This window comes from Limanda limanda, chromosome 9, assembly GCF_963576545.1.
Source record: "Limanda limanda chromosome 9, fLimLim1.1, whole genome shotgun sequence".
NCBI lineage: Eukaryota > Metazoa > Chordata > Actinopteri > Pleuronectiformes > Pleuronectidae > Limanda > Limanda limanda.
The window spans coordinates 8,997,295-9,019,579 of NC_083644.1; the positions used below are offsets into that span (position 1 = coordinate 8,997,295).

The window sequence follows — 22,285 nt, forward strand, 5'->3', positions numbered from 1 at the left end:
CTTCCCCCCTCCTCACCTCTTTACCCCTCTCACCTCGCTCCCCCACCCTGTCACTTTGTACCCCCCCACTCCACCCCTCCCCACCCCACCACGCTCTCTCTTTCTCGTTCTCAGTGCTCCCCGGCTACCGGCGAGTTAAAGGAATGTTGCGGACTCCACAACAGACTCTGATTCCTTTTTATCGACGCAAAATAAACGTACATGCATTACAACCAGGGGGGGGGGGGGGCTTGAGAGAAAACGTTAAAAAAAAGCTGTAACAATGAAACTCGGATACCGTGGCGTGAATATGAAAAAAGATACTGTTTGAAACAGTTGTTGTATTCTAGATTCCATAACGAACGTGTATTGTTCCAACAGTCGGCTGTTGATCAGGGGGAATCATTCAAGTGGTTCAAGTGAAAGAAACCTGCTCCGTAGGAAAATGTTTTTTCTTTATTTTTCTTTTTTCTTCCTTTGGTGTGTGTTTTTGGGATCAAGGTAAAGAGGAAACGATGATGAACTATGCTGATGTTAATCTGAGCGACACAGGAAGCATTTCATCTACTGTATGAAACCGAATTTGGAGGATTTTTATGTATTTTTTTTCTTTTTCTTTTTTTTTCTTCTTTTGTAATTGAATCCTCAGTTTTCGAAGTCAAATTCCTGCATTGAAAACTTACTTTTATGTTGTAGTGTTCTGGAGTTCAGTTCTTTTTCCTCACTCTGGCTTTCTTTTTGTCTGTCGACATGGACTTTGTAGCACAGTCACTGGCCTCAGGTACTGTGGAAGATCGAGAGAAACAGATATTAAGCTCTCTTATTATTATTGTTATTATTATTATTGCACTTTTGGAAAAAAAAAGATTAAGACAAATTACAGTGGAAAACTCTAGGTTTGAAATTAACAATTAAGAAAACAAACTTAATAAAGACTGATCTAGGAAGAGTCCTTCACGACGCTTATATCGGAGTTATGGTCGGGAAAAATGTTGTTGATTTACATGAAAAGAGAAAGATATGTCTTTCGATTTTTATTTCTTACATCAAAAATAATTTACCAGGAAATCATAGTTTGTGCCTTTCTAAGTAAAATGTTTAAAGCTCAAGTGAGTGTCCCGCGATGACATTTTATCTAATCTGTCCCAAATGCTCTGTGGATTACTGTGTGAGTTTGTGTGTGTGTCTGTCTGTGTGTGTGTGCATGAAACTCCTGGTTTGTTTTGTAAGTGAGCTTGACTGTATGACTACACACATCCCCTTATTATCACCACGTCTTATCACAATACTGTGTGTCCTCTTCCTGGGCTGTGACAATCAACACATCTGTACAGTGGTGTGTGTCTCAGAGAGGGAACAGGACTGTGTGTGGTGGTGGTGGTGGTGGGGGGGGGGGGGGCTCAGACATCCAGCAGATCCCGAATCTGTCTGAGCTACCATTTCATTTTTGTCAGGAGGTCACAGACTTGTTTATAAGGTGCGTTGTCGTCTCTGTGAAATGATGGGATGTTTCTAAACCTGAAACGGGAAAAACCATATTCCCTGTCTGAGTTCCTTGCTGCTGTAAACAACTGCAGCTTCATGTCCTTTTTTCTTTTTCGATCATTATATCCTCATGTGCGTCCTTTTTGTGCGACAGCCTGGTGCTTTTTGTTCAGCCAGGTTTAAATCTCTCCTTTAAGCCTTTAGAGTCGTCAGAGATTGCAACTTGTACGGCCTTGAGTTATTTAAGGGAGTACTCCAGTGATTTTTAATATTTGATTTCCTTAAATGTGGGGGAAGCTTGTTTTGAAAAATCTGATAAAATGAGGCTAACGGGTCAAAGCAGGAGCAGCAGGAGCCGGAGCCGAGATGTCCTGACTTCACCTGCAGCCGGAGGCCACCTGCCGCCGGTCGGGGTCCATGGAGCCACGGCCGGGCTCCACCCCCAGCTCCTGTCCTCCTCAGGACCTGATCTCTGTTTCTGTTGGAGCAGCTCAAGTTTCTAAACTGTGAACTCCACATACAAATGTATATAGACAGTAAATGCTTTTATTCATGGGATAAATTAGTGTTTAATGGTGCATTTTGTTTCTTTCAACCCGATTTCGTTGTCTTCATCTTGGCTGGAGACGACCTCTTCTTGCTCTGATCACCATCACTGTGTTTTAAGGCAGAATAATAATACTCATATATAAGTGGAACTATACGTAGCACGTTGACCAGCAGCCATTACTCCAGTTGCTTTGCTGCAAATAGAAATAGAAATTTCCAGTTGTCTCATCCTCAGACGTGATGAACACATACAGGCCTCTGACAGCAGCTGTGCAGTGAGATGTGTTGTGTTAGTCACTGACCAGTACCACAAAATCAATACTGCAGTTGACATCAGACACCAGGGGAAGTGTAATATCATAGCAGGGTTCATACACATTTTGACCAATGGATTTCCATGACTTTTCAATAACTTTAAACCAAATTGCCATGACCGAACATTTTGTGAAATCTCGGTGTATACGCAAAAAAGTGACAAAATGTAGTATTCAAACTAACAATGAGAATTCCAAGGCATGCATTATACCTTAAATTACACAAACCCAAGTATGCCTGCTTATATTTTGAGAGTATTTCTTTAAAAGCATATGAATTATTTAAAACTCAACAAGAAAATATGAATATAACAAATTTCCATAACTTTTCCAAAACTTTTGGGAGATTCTTTTTTTCCATGACTTTTCCATGCCTGGAAAAACACATTTTAAAATTTCATGACTTTTCCAGGTTTTCCATGACCGTACAAACCCTGTCATAGTATCTGTTTAGTGAGTTAAAATTTCAACACATTTCCTCCAAATGACTGATACTGAAGAAAACTGTTTAAACTTTTAGCTTTTAAAAAACTGATCTAGAGTTATGATTGAAGGACTCGTATGTGTGTGTGTCCATGTTGGAGGACTGAAGAGGAAGAGGAACCAGCTACAAGTCAACAGTGAGTTTCTGTGATTGGAAGATGCTCTGAGCAGTTGAACTCGGTTATTGCTCAACATCTGTTAATGAAGGTGTTTGAATCATGTAGATTCATATTGAAACAGCAGATCTATAACTGTGCCTGAAGAGTAAACTTCCACAGGCCCAGTAAATTCAATCTGCTCACACATCAGGTCACTAAATGTGTTGGATCTACTTCATGAATTCTTCTTTGGGAAGTGTGTGTGTGTGTGTTTTCATGATGTCACTGATACATGTTTGTTCTTAACTATTTATCTTAAATCGGTTACAAGAGGTTTCCATTAACAAAGAAAGACACAATGATGAATGAAAATATCTTGATAAGAAAAACTCATGGATACATAAACCCATGACCACGCCCCTCCGTTGTTCAGCCAATCAGATTGTCTCATGTCGTGGACTGATCCCGCCTTTCTGATTTAAAATACAGAGAGCAAAACACATGATAGTGCCTCCCTGTGGAGAGGAGGAGATAGACAGATAGACATTTAATATAAATGTTGGGTATAACCCTTCATGGAAATGTTTCACCTTTCCAAATGAAACACTTTTATAACTGTAATGATGGAGGGGCAGGGTTCTTATAACGTTAGTATATATATATTATTTATAGTACTTTTTCTCAAGGAACAGTACAAAAATAGTTCAGTTTTTTGTGGAATATATTTTATATATAAGTATATATACCTGTTATGGCGGAACGTAACGGAAAACGCAACAGGAAGTCGCCAATCTTTGATGTTACACGTTTGATCACGTTCGATCATATCAACTTTAAATGACGTCATAAGCCTACTATAAAAATCACTTTGCATTTTTAATTTTGGTACTTGTACTTTTACTTTTGATACATATGTACATTTGAACATTTGAACACCAGATACTTTTGATACTTAGGTACATTTAATATGAGCTACTTTAAGACTTTTACTCAAGTCATTTTCTGACGGGTGACTTTTACCTTAACCGGAGTCACTTTCAGGTTAAAGATATCTGTACTTTTACTCAAGTCTGGCTTTCAAGTACTTTGTACACCACTGCGTATAACGTTGGAGGGGCAGGGGTCCTATAACTCTAATGATGGAGGGGCAGGGGTCCTATAGCTCTAATGATGGAGGTGCAGGGGTCTTATAATGTTGGAAGGGAAGGGGTCTTAAAGTGTTGGAGGGGAAGGGGTCTTATGATGTTGGAGGGACAGGGGTCTTATGATGTTGGAGGGGAAGGGGTCTTATGATGTTGGAGGGGAAGGGGTCTTACTTCTCTTATGTTGGAGGGGCATGGGTCTTGTAACTCTTATGTTGGAAGGGCAGGGGTCTTATAGTGTTGGAGGGGCAGGGGTCTTACTTCTCTAATGTTGGAGGGGCAGGGGTCCTATAACTCTGATGATGGAGGTGCAGGGGTCTTATGATTTTGGAGGGACAGGGGTCTTGTAACTCTTATGTTGGAAGGGCAGGGGTCTTATGATGTTGGAGGGTCAGGGGACTTATAACTAAAGATGGAGGGGCAAGGGTCTTATAGGGGTCTTTTAACTCTAAAGATGGAGGGGCAGGGTCTTATGATGTCGGAGGGTCAGGGGGCCCCTTGGTCCTCCGCGTCCCCCGGGCAGAGGGCGCCCCCCGGCGGCGGCAGCGCGGCGGTGTGGAGGTGTAGTCCGCCCGGGCCTCATCACCGCGGACAGGCGGGACAAAGACACTTGTCCGCAGCGGAAAAGCGTCGAGTGTGAGTCCGCAGCTTCGAGCGGAGACTCGGCTCCTCTGCTTCTCTCCTGGTCCTCAACACACTTCACCTCCATCTCTATTCTCCATAGGCTTTTTACCTCTTCTCTTCTTCTTACGGACTTTTCCCTTTTTTGTTCCTCCGCGCAGGGGAACTTTACTTTTCACAGGAAGCAGGACGAGCCTCGGACTCTTCTCAGGTAACACCAGACTTTAACTTTAACTTTAACTTCTTTAAACAGCGTATGAAGTTGTGTAGCGTGAATAAACCTGTGTTATTAAAGTTAGAGTAACTTCAGCTTCACTCACACTGAACTCCATGTTAATAACGGTCCGTCACTAAGCTGGGAACAGGTGGATCTCGCGTTGTTTCCCAATCACTTCACACGTTCAATAATCACAGTTTTAATATCGATCAGGAACGAAACAGATGGTTAAATAGCAGTAATCTTACTGTAAACAACGAGAAAACCATTGTAATCGATCAGTTATTGTCGTAACCAGTGTAAAATATGATGCATTTTTTAATAAGCCCGGTTCAAATTCATAATAATGCCACAAATACACGATTAAAGTAGCTTTTAACCTGTGAGGATAACTTGGAAAAGTAAAGTTAACCCCAAAAATCAAATGAAAAACATGTCTATAACATCTAACCTGTTATCTGCCCAGGTGGCTGGTTCCAGATCAGGGTCGTGAAGGAAAACACAGTTAAATCCTTTCAAGTCACAATGAAAAACAATAATCACTGTTTGTTATCGATCAGGAAGGAATCAGATGGATGAATAGCAGAAAGCTCATGGAAAACAAGGAGAAAACCATTATAATCGACCAGTTATAGTCCTAACCAGTGTAAAATATGGTGCATTTTTGAATGAGCCCGGTTCAAATTCATAATAATGCCACAAATACACGATTAAAGTAGCTTTTAACCTGTGAGGATAACTTGAGAAAAGTAAAGTTAACCCAAAAATCAAATGAGAAACATATGTACAGCATCTAACCTGTGATCTGCCAGGTGGCTGGTTCCAGATCAGGGTGTTGAAGGAAAACACAGCTAAACCATTTCAAGTCCCAATGAAAAACATTAAAAACAGCAGGAGTTGAGTCAAAGTGCGAAGGAAAAGCAACACAAGCTCAGATAAAAGGATAGAAACACAATTTGTAGAAGATGAGTTTAAAACATTGCATAGAAGTACCTACTCTTCATCCATTAGTACAGTTACCACCTTATATTTTATTACTAAATGATTGATCAGGACTATGAGCCACGGATGTCTCTTATAGTTTTGTGTGATAGCTGCTGTAAGGACTGATTTACTACAGGTGTCGGTTTATTAGGGACACCCAGCCACCTCCTATACAGCAGCCCTGCAGTAAATCACAATGTTCCATTAACAGTTCAAATCCCACAGATGTGATCACTCTAGGAGAGAAACAAAACAAAGTCAGTGTTTGTTTGTTTACCCCGAGAAATGGGGCAAAATATTGTTTGATTTATTGCAGATTAATATTCTGTTGACTGACTAATTGATTAGTCAGCTAATTGCTTCAATCCTGCAAACTGTTAAAGTGCAGTTCAATACAATAGCCGCACACACTGAACTCACAACACAACCACAACACTTGTATTAAACGGTTTCTGTAGTAGTGAGTCGAGCTGTAGTTTTGTGTGATTGCATTTCAAACCAACCTTTGTGTTTTTTTCTGCTGGATTTACTGAGTTTAGCTTTTTTATGATTCAGGAGATTTACCAGCAGGTTTTTTTTTTTCCTTGGCTGACTTCAGTGTGTATGCCAGTGGGTCCCAGTCAACATGGGGCAGGGGCCTAATTGTTTTTGACAGATGTGAGACATGTGACTGGAATTCCTTCATCGGCCGCTGATGATAGAGTCTCTGTGTTGTGGTTGAGCTCAGGCTGCGGCTGGTGGGCGTCTGACCTGACCTGTGACTGTCGGCCAGACTCTCAGCTCTCTGCCCGGCTCCAAACCAGATCTGTGAGCCAGATTTAGACAAATACCACAGTACCACTGCCACCACTACTACTACTACCACTACTACTACTACTACTACTACTACTACTACTACTACTACTACTACTACTACTATTACCAATTCTACGTCTCCTGCTTTTGTCACTGTTACTCCTACCCTTGCCACTGTTATTCAGCAGGCGCTTTGAGTAGATATACACTCGGTTTCCCCCCAATTAGCAAATATCACAAATAACTCACTTTAACAATCAGTGAACTAGACACAAGTACATTCATTTTGTCCAGGTGATGATTTTAATTGTGGAGTAATGCTTGTTATGGTTTTAACTGATCGGTTCATCTTTTTGTCCATAAAATATTTGAATATTTGGAAAACAATCATCATAAATGTCTTGTTTTGTGTAATTATTGGTTCCAAAGCCAAACATATTCAGTTTCTAATGTTCAAACAATAAGAAGCAGGGAAACCCAGAATCTTTGAAGCTCTAACATCACATGTTTCAGCTTTTGGAAAAATGTCGGTATAAAACAGATTTCTGACTTTACCACCGCTGTTGAACACTCCCTACTTTATTACATTTGTGCAAAGTTTTAAGACCAAACTGCCCGAGCTTGTGGACCTGAACAACAGCCAGCATTGGGTTTGAAGTATTGCAGATTACGCAATATGATAAAGTGGAAATATTCTGAAGGAAGTTGTTTTACAGTGTAGTGAGGTCTTGGAAAGTTTCCTCACTGCTTGGAAAGACCTTGACCCTCAGATTGTTTCCTGCCAGTCAGCGTTATAATGACGCCGTAGTAAATAAGACCCGGTGAGTTGCAGGACATTCTGTTGATCAACAGTACAGGACACCTGACACCCGTCCACCTGTGCTCCCCTCTCTCCATCGCTCTCCCCCGTCTCCCTCCGCTCCGCAGCAGCACAGAGGAGCTCTTGTTTGATCCTCCCTGGACAGAGCCCCAATTTTCCTTGGTCTTTCTTTTTTTTTCTTACTCCAACTCCATGGCAACACTGTTCCCGTGACGAGCAGCCTTGACTTTTGCCCCTCCTGCTCCCGAAACAAAGGCAAGAAGTTATGGAGGGATGGAGAGATGGAGGGCGGGGGTTTGTGAAGGGGATGAAGGATGTGGAGGAATGAGGGGAGGGGATAATGGGAAGGTGTCTAGGATGGAGGCTCTGAGGCGAGACCTCTGCTGCTGTATGTGCCAGACCCCCATAAAGAGAGAGGAGTTATTACCCTGTGGGCAGTGCCAGAGACCATTACCCCCCCACAAGACTCACAGAGCTACAGGCAGAGAGAAGTGGCTTTGTTTAAAAAAGGACCTGTGGTGCCAGTGGACGACGGGACAGTAGAAGAGGAACTGTGCAATGTAATTCATGAATTGACTAGAATGGAACTCAGTAGAGAGAGAACCTCGGTGCTCTCAGCATTCCAAGGCCCTATGGTCCACTTAGATTCAATCAAGCTGCAACAACTTTCACACAATCATGGAAATCATCAAGATCTATAAATCCCTGGGAAATCATGGAAAATGTAAATTACTATATTAAAGTAATTTAACAGGTTGTTCCCTGACCCACACCGCATCCTTCCATAAAGTTAATTGGAAATCAGTCCAGTTGTTTTTGTGGAATCTTGCTTACAAGCAAATAAAGATACAATGTAACCAACAAAGAAACACAACGTCCTTAACCGATGTAACAACAGCTGGATTTAGAAACCAAGAGTCCAGAGCCGCTACAAACATTTGTTTTTCAATGATAAAGCTTTCAACTTTTTCTATAAGTCATTTGGTTGAGATCATGTAAATAGTTTTTTTTTTTAGTTAAAATGCCCTTCACAGGGGAGAAGTGACATTTCAATGATTTATTTTGTCTAGTCCACTATTGTGAATAATAATATCTATATTTAAAGAGAACTTTAGAACTACACAAAAACAACATAAAAACATTGAGTCATTAAAGAATAAAACCCTTAACATGTTAAGCATAACCACCCGTTACAATAGTATTAATAAGGTTGAATCAGGTAATGCGGTACATTATTACAAATTATTACTTTTTAGAATCTTTATATTTATAATGTCTCAGTCAGAAGACTTATTCATGAATCAACTATTCATTTCTCTCATTTTCACAATATTCTGACAAGTTAAAGAACAAACATTTTAGTATTTCGTTTTTGCGGCCCATGAATCAATGACCCCTGTTCTGTGGTGCATGAGCAGTGCTCTCACCATTATGTTCCTATCAGGCTGAGATAACAGTAGGAAAACAAGGACAAGGTAAAAGAGGCATTTAGTTCTCATTGTTTGTCCTCCACAGTAACGTTTCCCTCTTGTTTTCACTACGACGTGTAGACAGCCCACTCCCTGGAGAAGAATGGGCATTGTTGTTAAGTCGTACGCACTGTGGCCTCAGATATTTCTCTGTAAGATATTTGACAGAAAGAAAACAAAATGTGAAGCAGGAGCGAGAACTGGAAGTGTTCAAAGTCTGGCTGGACATTGTGGAGGCTGAAGGGAGAGAGAGAGAGAGAGAGAGACACTCCTACAGCCTGTGAAGAGGCAAAAAATGAAAGTATTGTTGTTTGGCTGCGCTCTCCGTCCTCCTGGCACCGACATCCCCACAGTGATTCTGCTCTATCTGGTTCAGAGACCTTACAGCTAAGGTCATTCCACTAATTCTACTATTTCCTGTTATGCAGCTACGTGAGAAATCTAATTAACTTTACCTGACCGAAAGAGAAAATTGCACAAACACCCTTAACCTGAACCCTCGTAAATCACACTCCCGTGAAAATGGTCAAACATTTACCCTGTTCTGTTACCAAGCCTCGTTACCAGAGACGGTCACGCCTAACTTTTCCCGTATCTCTCCACGTAACATTATTACTCATATCAGGGCGGCTGAGAGGCAGAGGCAGGGAGCTCTCTCTCCTGCTTTTCGACAAACCCTTCTTGTTTGTGTTGTTTCACAGTTCCTAGGATCTTTGGAGAGATGTTCAACAAGCAGCAGTACGAGAGTCCGCCGGTCTACAGTCCTCCCTTCACCGCTCCATCCAACAACGGCTTTGGCCCTGCAGCCAGCTTCCATGGCCCTCAGAGCGACTACAATGCGTACCCACCTCCGCCGGGATCGTACTACGCCGAGGAAAAGCCGCAGCACTTCTACAAATGGCTGTCGCCTCCCGGCATCATCAAGGCCATGATGGCCACGGTGATTGTGCTGTGTGTGGCCATATTTGCCTGCGTGGCTTCCACTCTCATGTGGGACATGCAGTATGGTTATGGTGGTGGAATGGGCTACGGCGGAGGCTACGGCGGCGGCGGCTATGGTGGAGGCAGCTACGGCGGTGGTGGCTACGGCGGCGGCAGCTACGGTTCAGGATATGGAGGATATGGTGGAGGTTACGGAAACAGCAACTACCAAGGTTCCTACATCCAGCCCTCCTCGGCCAAAGCCGCCATGATCGCCTTGGCAGCCATTAACTTCATCGGAGCGCTGGCGTTCTTCATCGCCAGCTTCTCTAAATCCAACATGGTCCACACCAGGAAGTTCTTCCTGGCCCTCATGATAACCAGCATCATCCTGGCTGCTCTGCAGGTGAACCTCATACAGTTGGAACAGTTTGTCAAATTAGATTAATGATGACTTCAGATGTTTCCAGTTGATTAGAGCTCTTTGCATTGACAGTATGTTCACTTGGATGATACAAAGATATCGTCTTAGTCATATTTGATTCGAATACTGAGGAGAACTTCTTAAAGTCATTTTTCAAATTTAGAAATATGAGTGTAACTGTACTGATTCTTCCTCAGGGCATCATTAACATTGTCTACATCGTGGGAGTGAACCCCATGGCCCAGGGCTCCTCTAGTATGATGTACAACCCAATGCTCATGATGTGCCAGAACCTCTACCAGAGCGGCTACTCGCAGATGGGAGGAGTCGGAGGTTTCCCCATATACAACCAGTACCTCTACCACTACTGCTTCGTGGACCCACAGGAGGTTTGTAGTTTCATGGATGTATGTTTAGAACAATGTCATCTACATATAGTAGTCCAAACATTATTTTCAATTCATTGTACTCCATTTGTTTTATGTTTATGTTAAATGAGCCTTTAAGGTCACCAAACATATATTTATTATAGATTACAAAATGTGAAGGGGTACAAATATTTTCATCTATAGTATGAAGTAACAGTGTTATCAGTTTACTGTATATTACCGTATATATTTTAAAACGTTAGACATCAAAACTTTCTGGAGTTCATGTTTTAGGTGATGTCTTCAAACTGTTTGTGTTTATTTTGTCTGAACAACCGACCAAACCAATAATATCTACAATGTAGAGTTAGAAAAACAAAGAAAAGAAGTAAATCCTGAAGTTAGAACATCTTTGCATATTAATTCAGTTAAATGATTGTCTTTTCTTTCTTTTTAGTTTCTTTGTATAAAGTTTATCCTTGAAGTTGAAAAATGAGTATTCAGTTGTGGACAAGGTGTATTACAGTATTATTAGTCATGCACTGTTTTGTAATTGTATCAGTCCTGAACCATTTGTTATATTTCTAGTACATAGAGCCACAAAGTGTGATGTACATCCCCCCCCCAGTGACGTGTGTTTCTGTACCTCCTGTACCAGGATAAAGCTGCTTTATCTCTGAGCTTATCTGCTTTATAAAGTTTCAAATTTCATTCCTGTGTTTTTTGTTTTTTATTTTTAGGGAGTTGCCATGGTGTGTGGATTCCTGGTCGTAATCGCTCTGGGTGTTGCAGCTTTCTTTGCTCACAAAACCCGGGGGAAGATCTGGCGCTACGGGAAACCAAACATCTACTGGAGGGAGCCTCTGGTCGGGGGCAAGGCCTCGGAGGGCAGAGATGTGGAGGACTGGGTAAGAGACAACAGTGTGGTGGTCACGGTTAAATAAGACTGGGTTCATATGGGATTTATGGAGAAAAATCACATTTGCAGGCACGACTTGAGGTCAGATGAACCGGTCGCACAGAGTTTAACTCCAGCCTTAGGAAGGTTGATTGATATAATGTCCATTTTCCACAGACAGATTTGATTAGATGATGAAATGATGGACTTCAGTGTTGTCTTGTATCAAAATATTTGCTTGGCCTTTTCTTTTGGTGTGAAGTAGGTGAGGAGGTACGTCATCAGTGAGTCACGTGAGTCACCAGTTGTAACGACAGGTTAGGGACTGTGGTGATGCACATGTAGTAAATAGCCGAGCCGAGACTCACACATTCCCATGGTTGGTTGGTCTCGTGGAATGCTATTTCTAAGATAAACCTACGCTCCACGTCCAGGTAGACTTTGAGATGTTTTGCATTAGTTTTACATCTCTGATATGTTGTCAGTGCTCATCTTTATGAGATCAAAGTCCTAAAAGTGTCTCATATATATTGATCCTTATCGTTTTACGGGACCGAGCAGGAATACAGTCTAACTGCCGTCCGAGTGTTTCCTCTGACTGAGTCGCTTTGTTCAGGGTCAGGGCTGATAGCAGTCGGGGGTTGTTTGCTCACGGCCTACCTCCTGGTTTCACTCTAAGTAATCATTAACCACCCGAGAAGATATTAAGCACGCAGGTGGTTTCTAGTGAGGCGGCCCGGGTTTTTAAATGTCAACAACACTCCTGTCATATCAGGCTGTTCCCTGAGATTCAGGCTGTTTATTGACCTCTTTTTAAATGATGCCAGTTTCATACGTTGACATCACAAGCTTGGGTTTGAAATTTAATTGATGTCATAAACAGCAATAATCTGACAGTTACATTTTTTTAAGGTTAAGTTGGAAACACAAGTGTATCACTGAATCTAAATAAAAATAGTTCTGAAGAGTATTTCCTTTTGTTCTGTTAGAGCACACATGATTCATTTTCATGCTGTCGACGGTGTTTGTCCAGATATTGTGTGCAAGAGGTCCACACAAATAAGTATCGGCTGACAAATGGCATGAAATTAATCCATTCCATTTTTGAGAAATACAAATAAATGAAAAGATTAAAATCTAAATTCCTTCAGGCATTAAAGAAAAACAATTATTAAACTAAATACTGTTTGTTTAATCCCCAAACAACCAATCCCTTCATGTATTTGACCATGTCTAACTGCTAGTGAATACCTATAAATACCTATAAATACCAAGCACGCAAAAGACTTTACTTCATAGTACATATTCACCATACAGCACTTTCTATCATTCACGCATCCCATTCACAAACATCAAGTGCCTAGCTGTCAGGAGGATATTTGGCTTCAGTTTCTTGACCAAGGACACTTTGACTTATGGACTGGAGGAAGCGCCAAGTTTGCGATCAGCTCTGTCTCCCAGCCCTAACCATCTAAATATAACTTATTTCAAGTTAATGATAATTTTCAAATGTCTGACATCCATTTCTTAAGATTTGAGATGACTCCTGCAGCCGTTTTCTCTTCTGGATAATCTAAGCCCTTTTCTATTCATCTATAAACATGTCCTGCAGAGTGTAATACTCTATCATTTGGTCACATTAGTCAAATAATGTTGCAGTGAGTCGCAGTTTATCTTTTGCACCAACTGAGAAAAGAGGCACCAAACAGACGTGGTGTTATGTGGGATTATATAGAGCTGTTTGTTATTGAGTGGCTGTCGTCGTCTGGAACATGGCATCATGCGCACAGAGGTGCACCGGCAGGGCTGAGGCGACCAGACAAGCCCAGAGTCTAATAATGGCGCCAAGCTCCCTGGTGTCATCACACTTATTGTGATGCACTGCAGTAATTAACTGAACGCTTCTGCTGCATTTAGAAGCTCAGCACTTTTAACGTAAATACAACTGTTAAAAAAGGAGTGAGGAATATGTTCAGGATTATAAAAGGTTCAGGAGAAGACGGCTGTCATTGCAAATATATCATTATTTTATTTACCGTCTCCAAAGGTTCTCCAGTCTGCTCCGACCAGGACCTAATTATTTATTCAAAGTTTAAAACGTTATGTATGTACCAGAGCCCGACTGATATAATTTCTGATGCTGATATAGCAACAGATATGTACTTTAAAACAAAGTTGACAGTTGTTATCAAACCCTTATGACAAAGAAATGCAATTGAGGCTTGATATTTTACAGTTTAACAAATATACTTTATTATAAACAACTATGCAACCTACTCTTCAGACGGGCTGTAGTATGTACTATATAGACTGTATGTAGTGTAGGTTGTGACACATGTATAACTTTACTGCCTGAAGACTTTAATCTCTACAAAACAGGTTAGTGTGTCATTATATCATCATATTAACCATATGGCCGACATACGTGTGTTATATATCTTAGGAACAACCAATGCTCGGTAGCCACCTTGCTGTGGTTATTTGCTCCATCTTTCCCGTTGCTCCACCTGAATCTGTGCCACAGAATGAGTCATGGTGCTGGTTTGGCCAGTGACAGTCTCAGGCAGTGGTTGCTTTGAGATTTGACCCGTCTCTGTGCCTGAGCCCGGGGAGGCCTGGCTCGCTCTGATGACCTCACACACTGGCCTTATTCAGTTCACCCATGACGGGGGCTGGGGCGGTGGGGGGGTGCATTGTGTCTGCTGCATGAGGTCACCAGAGTCGGGTTCTGCAGGGCTGCCTGTGTGCGCTGGAAACTCTCAAGTGCTGCACACATGTAAAGGCATCCGGGATTATTTTCATAGGAATTAATGTCTATGAAAGGTTTGATTGTTGTGTTTGATTTATGATACTTTGAAAATATATTGTCTTACGTACAGTTAATCCATTTCATATAGTAGTTCCAATTGTTTTTAAGAAAATATTTAATAAGGATTTTGGTTTGTCTGACCACAAGTGCCATCATCTCCATTTCCTTCTCTACACCGCCTCTCCTTGATTTCTACTTGTCTCTGTCATGGCACTGCTCCGCCTTCAGCTCCCTCACTTGTCCTTTCACTTGTTTTTTTTCTGCTTCATCTTGATTCCTCCTTCCCTCCGTTTCCATGGACACCAACAATCTGACTACTGACCTTACACTGAATACAGTATTACTTAGATTATGATGTTTTCATGAGTTGCTAATAGAATATTCCATTCATATTCCTGTTTACCTGTTACAGAGCATAGTCTTATAATGTCCACGTCCTCATACATCACGTACATGTCTATTTATTGTGACTTATGTTGGAATACTCCACGTCTTAATTCAATTATTTCTTATATTGGACTTTATTTAAGTTAAGGTAATCAGCACAGTCTTATTCAGACTATTGTCTTAATATTGGAATGTTGGTGTCCATACAAACAAGTTTATTCTGTTTCCATGTCCCTTCTCCTGCCTCTTTTCATCAGCAAGTTCAGGACTCTAACTCATTACCTCTCTGCTTTCATACTCAGCAGCTGCTGGGCCTCACACTCAGAGGGCATTTTTGGCATTCTTACATGAACCGAGCAATATAATATTCTTCCACAGCTACATGAAGGGAAACTCTCCCCCACCCAAACACTCCACCCACAGAGATTATTGTTTTTCGAAGGGATAGGCTGATGTTCAGATCTGCTCCTGCTTCTTGAGGAATTTCTGAGTTTCAGAGTAAAGCATCATCCAAGAAAGTAGAAGAAATAATGTTTTGTCTCGGTGCGATGTTGCTGTGAAGTAAGAGACGCTCACCTCTAACCACTGCCCAAAAGATATGTGTGAGTCTGTGGCCACGTGGCTGGAGCTGAATTCACATTGAAGAGAAGAGTCCCTGTGCAAGGAAAGTAGAGGTCAGAGTTCTAGAGGAAAATAATCCTGCACATCCTGCACAGATTTGATGTTTTTAGAAAAAAATCCATCCTTTTGCAAAACATCCCTTCCAAACCATTTATTGATTTCATTTCATGTGCAAAGGAAGATATACTGCACCCAGAAGACAACGTAATACTTTCTGCTAACATTAAACCAGTCAGCCTTCCCGGTTGCAGAGAAACAACTCAGAGGTTTCGGTTAAGGCAGCTTATTATTGATAAATTTACTGCAGGAAAACAGTGACCCCCCCTGTGGCGTCCATTGTGAGGAATTCCCCTATGTGGCCTTCTGACCTCACAGGAAGTGCCTGAATGAAGCCAAACGTATTTATCTGACGGACTGCGTTTCCGTTTGTTTGAAGGAAGAAAGGAGGAGCTCATCCGTTCCAGGTGTCCATGAAGAGGTAGCATAACAAAAAGAAGTGAAAGCAAAACTTGTTGTATCGTTATGATTAATCGTTTTAGGTTATAAGGCACAAAACAGATGGGAAAACGCTGTAAACAGAAAAACATCAGTGACAGTCTCAAAGATTTTGGTTTATTTGTGGTTAATGTTTGGTGCATTTTTGTTAATTAGCCTTTTGTCCTTTGTTTTCGTTCTCTTGATCTTTCCGTGCTCGGTGAATCAAGCAGATAACCCACTTTTCATTGATGAGTTGGACCTCTCTCCAATGACATGCCTCACAGCTTTCTCTAACTTTAAGAACTGATTACCAAACCTCCCTCTCCGTCGTGAAGACACCCTCTCCTCACCCCTTAAGTTCACAACTCGGGAAATTAATGAGATTCTGAAACAGGATGTAGGTCAGAAAACCAGCCTGTGGTGTGTGTCCTGCCTCCTTGTGAGTGTTTTGAATTGTTTGTTTGTGTTTGCTCAGTCTGTTCCTCCTGTTTTTTCCTTCTTGCTGTAGGTGAACAATGTGGAGGAAAGCCGCAGTGTACAGGACGCACCGACCCTGCTGCTGTCAGAGAAGGGAGGCGGGCTCCTCAACGCCTCGGTGAACAGTGTCATCTCCTACCCCCCCGCCAAGGTGGACAGCACCTCCTACAACGGGGACACATACATCAACAACGAGTAGGTGACACTGGGTTCTCAGCTCCAATCTTTTCCACACTTACATTTTCATTCGGTTCTGAACAAATCTTTCTCAAGGGTTGCTTAGGAATGTACTCTCTTGTCCAGATAAAAAACACACAACTCTAAATCTCTGAAGATCTGCTCATCTAAACACTGTCTCACTTCCCAGATGTTTATTTAACATTAATAAACCTTGAATAAAAAGACAACCAGCCCTCTGTGGCAGCAGCGTCTGGGACTCATCAACGTAAGAGACGATGTTCATCATGACAAAAGCGTGTTCATGACCAGGTCAACAACACCTGGTTCTCCAGTGTTGGTTCTGTGTGCGGAGTCGAACTTTGAATAAACAGGTGACCAGCTCAGCATCAGCCGAGCTGGAGCTTCAGGCTTCCGTGGTTTTGTGATCAGAGCCCAGCAGCAGGTCTTTACTTGCCTCAATTACTGAGGGTCCCTTACAGTTTCAGAAAGAAAGCAGCAACCAGCATCACCACAGGACAACAAAACAGCCCATTCCACGCAGGCAGGTTTAGAACAGGCACTGCACTAGTTTCCATTACCTCACTCCAAGTGTACAAGTACATACAAATCAGACAAAGCACATTTTGGCCGATTCAATTATTCTTGGGAGGTATACTTACTGTACATATGTAGATAGGGATTAACCAGTTGTGCAAATACCATTTGGATTTATAAATCTATTAATATGCAGCCACAAGCACGAGATAAGCCAACAAAATGATCTTTTCAGACAGAGAAAATAGGCATTTTAATATACAAATCCTCCTAAACTATTCATTTTATATATTCGAGGTATATACAAGACAAAACCAAACAATTTACACAAGTATGCGGGATTAGAACCCATTTGACTCGTTTCTATTTGTGTCAGTTCACTGTAAAGCAAAGATCAGTCAACCTTTCAAACACGTGACACCCCACACAAGCAATATCTAATCACTGCTCTGTTTGGAAGCTCCTGAAACATATTGTCCTGCCCTCAAAAGTGACCTTTCAGCCTGTGTTGGATTAATGGATGTTTTTTTATTCTCATATTCATTGAATTCTCTCAGGACGAGAAAAAGCAGCATGTTTGTGAACCGATGTATTAACTTTCCTTCAAAGCCAGAAAGGATTTGTTGAGCACCTCTATTTCTGTTGTCCTCGATATTTCAGCGTGTGTGTGTTGTCCACTGCTGTCGCTCTTTGAAAAACGAGTTCCTCTCACTTCAGGAGCACAGTCAGAGACCTTTCAACTGCTCATACAGTAACAACAGAGGAGTGGAGAACAGAATATCATTAATTTGATGATTTCCTCTTTGACAAAGTAAACAGAGCTGTCGTTTCTCATAAGCTGAAGAATGTCAGCCTGCAGACCTGCCGTGGCCTCGGTTGCTGACATGCTGCTTCTGTTTTTCCTACAAACTTGTAATATCTGCTCCACTGGATTTGGGTTCCTCCGTAAATCCCTACAAATCTACAAAATTGAGCGCGTCTCCCCCTGTTGTTATTAAAGAGCTATACCTGCTTCCTGGTCCGAGCCCTCCACATGGCACACAGTCAAATTGTCGGGTGTGAGCAAACATAATAATCACTAGTGGTTCAAAGTGTCTACCTCCATACAGTCTCTGTCTGGGCCATATCAGTAAATAATTGTTTTGTTAAGTCACTGTCTCGTATCAGCACATCCCTGCACTCCTGTTGTTATTTGGGTCATGATGTTCTTGGAAGGTCTTTTATTTAAATGTTTAATGTATAGACATGACAGTAGTTTCACTTCTTATCCCAATCTCTGCCAGATAGTGAAACATGTTTTTCCCAAAATGTTGAACTGTTCCTTTAAGACCTTTAAGGTATGTTCCATGTAGAAGTTTCTGAACAGCTCCAAAGAGGAACAGTTGCTGTTCTAGGTCACTCTCACACACAAACACACACTCACATCATTTTATTGTGTCTTTGTGTCTTTCCTGCAGGTACTCGGACAGGACCACCAGCCGACCCTCGGAGGTCTTCTCCCATGGGGGAGGGAACAGCTCCAGCCCTTCAGAGGAGATGAGCAGTGTTCGCAAACCCTCCGCCAACCGGGGCAAGAGACGCCGACGTAACCCAGAGCTGGATGAGTCTCAGTACGAGACAGAGTACACCACGGGAGGAGAGACGGGCAATGAGCTTGATGAAGAAGAGTGGGAGAGGTGAGAGCTGGACACGGCTGCACGTTTCTATCTCTGGATTAGAGATAGAATTGTCTTCTTTTTTTTGTTCAAAGAACCCTGAACGTAGATTGCATTTAAATACTGTGGCTCCCTCAGGACCAGACCTCAATTCACTGATCTGAATGAAAATGAAAGCTCAGAAAAGCATGCTCACTTAAGAGGGACTTACAGGAAAGTGCAGCTGGAATATCTTTCGGTTTGAAACATGCTAGAATAGAACAGTACAACTAAACAGATGCTAAAACAACAAAGGATGGAAAAGTCTACAGTCTTGTATATTCCCTCCTCTGTCCGGGAGAGTGGTTAATCCTCTGAAGCATGCCAGTTCACATGAACTGTGCCGAAGGATAATGAGAGAATTGGGCCAAAGGTACGACACATGAGAGTTAATGTAGTGTATGAGGAAGTATTCTGATTTGTCCACACTGTTACTGAGAGCAGCTCTTACAGTCACACCTCCTTGACCTCTGCAGTGTTATCGTGGTTCAGCAGTAAACTTAATAACCTCAGTGAAAGTTCGAGTGACTGATGCAACTTTAGCTCTGAAGCCAATGTCTGTTTTCTCCTCCTCTCCTCAACCAACCCTGCCTGTGTTCTGTCTCTTTCTTCCTCCTCCTCCTCCTCCTGCAGCTTGTACCCGGTGATAACATCTGCTGTGCAGCGTCATGACTACAAGAGGGAGTTTGATTCCGACCTTAAGGACTACAAGCGCCTCTGTGCTGAGATGGACGACATCAACGATCAGATGAACAAACTCAGCCGGCAGCTGGACACACTGGACGACACCTCGGGCAAATACCAGGTCAGACACGCACAGCACTCACATCTAGACGTCATGAGTTTCATTTGTTTTTTTCCCAAGAAAACTCCCAAGTCAAAATACACAGAATCTCCCCCTCACCCCTTTACCTTCTATCTCACAATGACCAAACTCCGACTTAGCTGAGTTAAGATGTTGCTGGTGAATCTCAGTCCTCTAGTCTAAGTCCGACTCCTTTGAGCCTCCCGAAAATCATGAATCATCAAGATCTTTAGTTCACAAAAACATCCTTCAACATTTAGTTGGTGATTTAAGGAGACGTGATCATAACAAATGTTTGTTCCTCATTTTTCCTCAGATTGCAGCCGAGGAATATAATCAGCTTAAGGATCTGAAGCAGGTGAGGAAACATCTCTGATGATGACATTTTATTTAAGTTCAGTTACTAAAGACCCTAAAAAGATGTATTGCAGTTCTTTACAGACAGGTTTGTTATTATTTGTATATTTATATTTTTCTCATAGATATTCTGCTACTGTCAATCACAGAATTAATTCTCTTTGTAATTGTTTTTATTTTATGCTCAGCTTGACATGAAGCCTAAAGTGTTCCCATGTCTCAATTGTATTTCCCTCATTATTAATTCCATCCAACATGTGTTTGTATGAAGAAATCTTAATCATTTCATTAATCCATTCTTTTTCTGGTGGAGCTGAATCCATCCAATCCCCCAATAACTCAGATATTTCACGTCAGAGTGGGTGAACCGAGGAACATTCCCAGATCATAGAGTTTTATTACTGTTTTTCAAGTTATTATTGAATAACTAATTTGTTTTGGTGACAATGACAACACACGTCTTGTGCGTTAAATTAACTCATCTGTGCTCCCTCTGCTTTGCTCTGTAGACACCAGACTACCGGTCTAGGAAGAAGGAGTGTCGCAGGCTGAGATACAAACTGTTCCACATCAAGCGCATGGTGAAGAACTACGACAAGACCCACCCATGAATCCACTGAGTCCTGTCTCCGCTCTGTGGTCCACACAGACACACACACTCACAGACACATGGGCCAAGATACACTCCAAAACACTGCAAAGACCCTGGGACACACGCTGAGACCAAAGTTACCTTCATTTTTAACACACTCACACTCACACAGGGAACATAATAATAATGATCTACATTCTGTAGAAATGTATCAGTCACTTCTTTGTGGGAAGCAAATGGAAACAGAGCCGTCAGTTGAAGCCACTTCCGCAGCAAACACTGCCATTTTTTAAAAGGTCCTGCTCGTAGTTTGCAGAGTGCACTCACATGAGAGGTTGTTTGAAAGTCGCCTCACCTTCAGTCACCTGTGATTACACCGGGGTTGGGTTTCTGTGGAAACTTTTCTTTGTTTTATCTCCACAGATAAGAAGTGGTACAGTATTGTAGGAGAACGTAGTCACGAGGATCGATTGCAAGTAAATACTGTTTCTTCTAACCCGTGGCTAGACGTTATCTTTACTGCAAATTAACTTTAGTTGTGCTTTCCTGATCTTTTGCGTCAGTGTTTTGTGACCAACTCCAGTGTCAGTGCATCTTACTGCCCTCTGCCGGGACCACGAGTATTTCTCTCAACTAAGATATTTATACCGATTGTCATAAACGCGAGTGAGACCAAAAACAAAGGGGACAAACTGGCCAATGAGATATGTGTGACGTTGTTGTGTTGTATATATTTTTAATGAATCATGTTCATACTACATACCAAGAACAAATTTAGTGTAACCGTCTGTTAGATTCAGCAGATTTCTTAGCATTCGTGATGTTATCTGTACATACTAAAGATCCATAGAGGCTTGTTTTTGTTTTTTAATCAGTTGTCATTCAAAATAAGCTAAAGCTATGCAAAATGGTAAAAAACAATATACTTTCCTAATATTGTTTATCATGTCTGTGCTTCAACAAACGTGTCTCCCTGTTTCCGACTGTCTGTAAGCTGAGCACATCTTATCATTTGATTATTTTCTAGTAAAAATTCCTCATCAATGTCTTCAGTAATTGTTTTATATTAATCCATTTCTTGTGCAAAGTGTTACTATCTGCTGTACCCTTATGAAATCGTTAAGACACACTTTTGATTTGTCACTTATCTGTATTTTTATGAAGAACATTGTCGTCATTTTACAAACCGTTTTGCGAGCCATTTATTTTTGTATGAATTTATTTTCTTTGATGCTATTATAAAAGACCATTTTTTGTAACGGTATGCTTCCACTTGGAATTATGTCTAAAAAGTATTGAAGACAGTAAGTAATAAACATTTCTAATTCTCTAAAAATGCATGTAGGTTCATATCTTTTTTGTATTATGTATCTTGGAGAATTGCAGCTGGGTGCATCTGCAGTGAGCTTCCAGCAGGGGGAGCAAGAGTACTTGTTGAACCTTTGAGGTAAGCTGTTACCGCCCTCTTTTGGTCAAAAACATTGACATCACTTTACTGAAGCTGATAGTTATTATTAGTTGATAGAAAGTATGACACCTTTTTGGTAAATAAGAAAAAAGACTTGAAAGAAATGTAACTGCCTTCAACCATTTGTGTTATAATGAATAAAAACTTCTTGTCATTTTTGCTTGATCAAAATATTTAAACTATTTAATGAGGATCAATATTGACTAACTTCTGATCCAACTCACCTTGAAGGAACTTGAATATTAAACTAAGTGGGAAAGTATCTCTGATACTCGCAGCTCGTGTTCTACACTTAAACACAAAGTTGTCCACAGAAG

General features: G+C 41.4%; 1 protein-coding gene across 1 annotated transcript; it reads left to right on the plus strand.

Moving 5' to 3' along the window:
• The first annotated feature begins 4,622 nt into the window (after positions 1-4,622).
• LOC133010267 (occludin-like) lies at positions 4,623-22,122 on the plus strand. Its single transcript, XM_061077784.1, has 9 exons — positions 4,623-4,882; positions 9,658-10,283; positions 10,499-10,690; positions 11,410-11,577; positions 16,370-16,533; positions 18,510-18,728; positions 19,380-19,551; positions 19,868-19,909; positions 20,418-22,122. The coding sequence occupies exons 2-9, from the start codon at positions 9,678-9,680 to the stop codon at positions 20,517-20,519; spliced, it is 1,665 nt and encodes a 554-aa protein (XP_060933767.1). The 5' UTR covers positions 4,623-4,882; positions 9,658-9,677; the 3' UTR covers positions 20,520-22,122.
• The last annotated feature ends 163 nt before the right edge of the window (positions 22,123-22,285 follow it).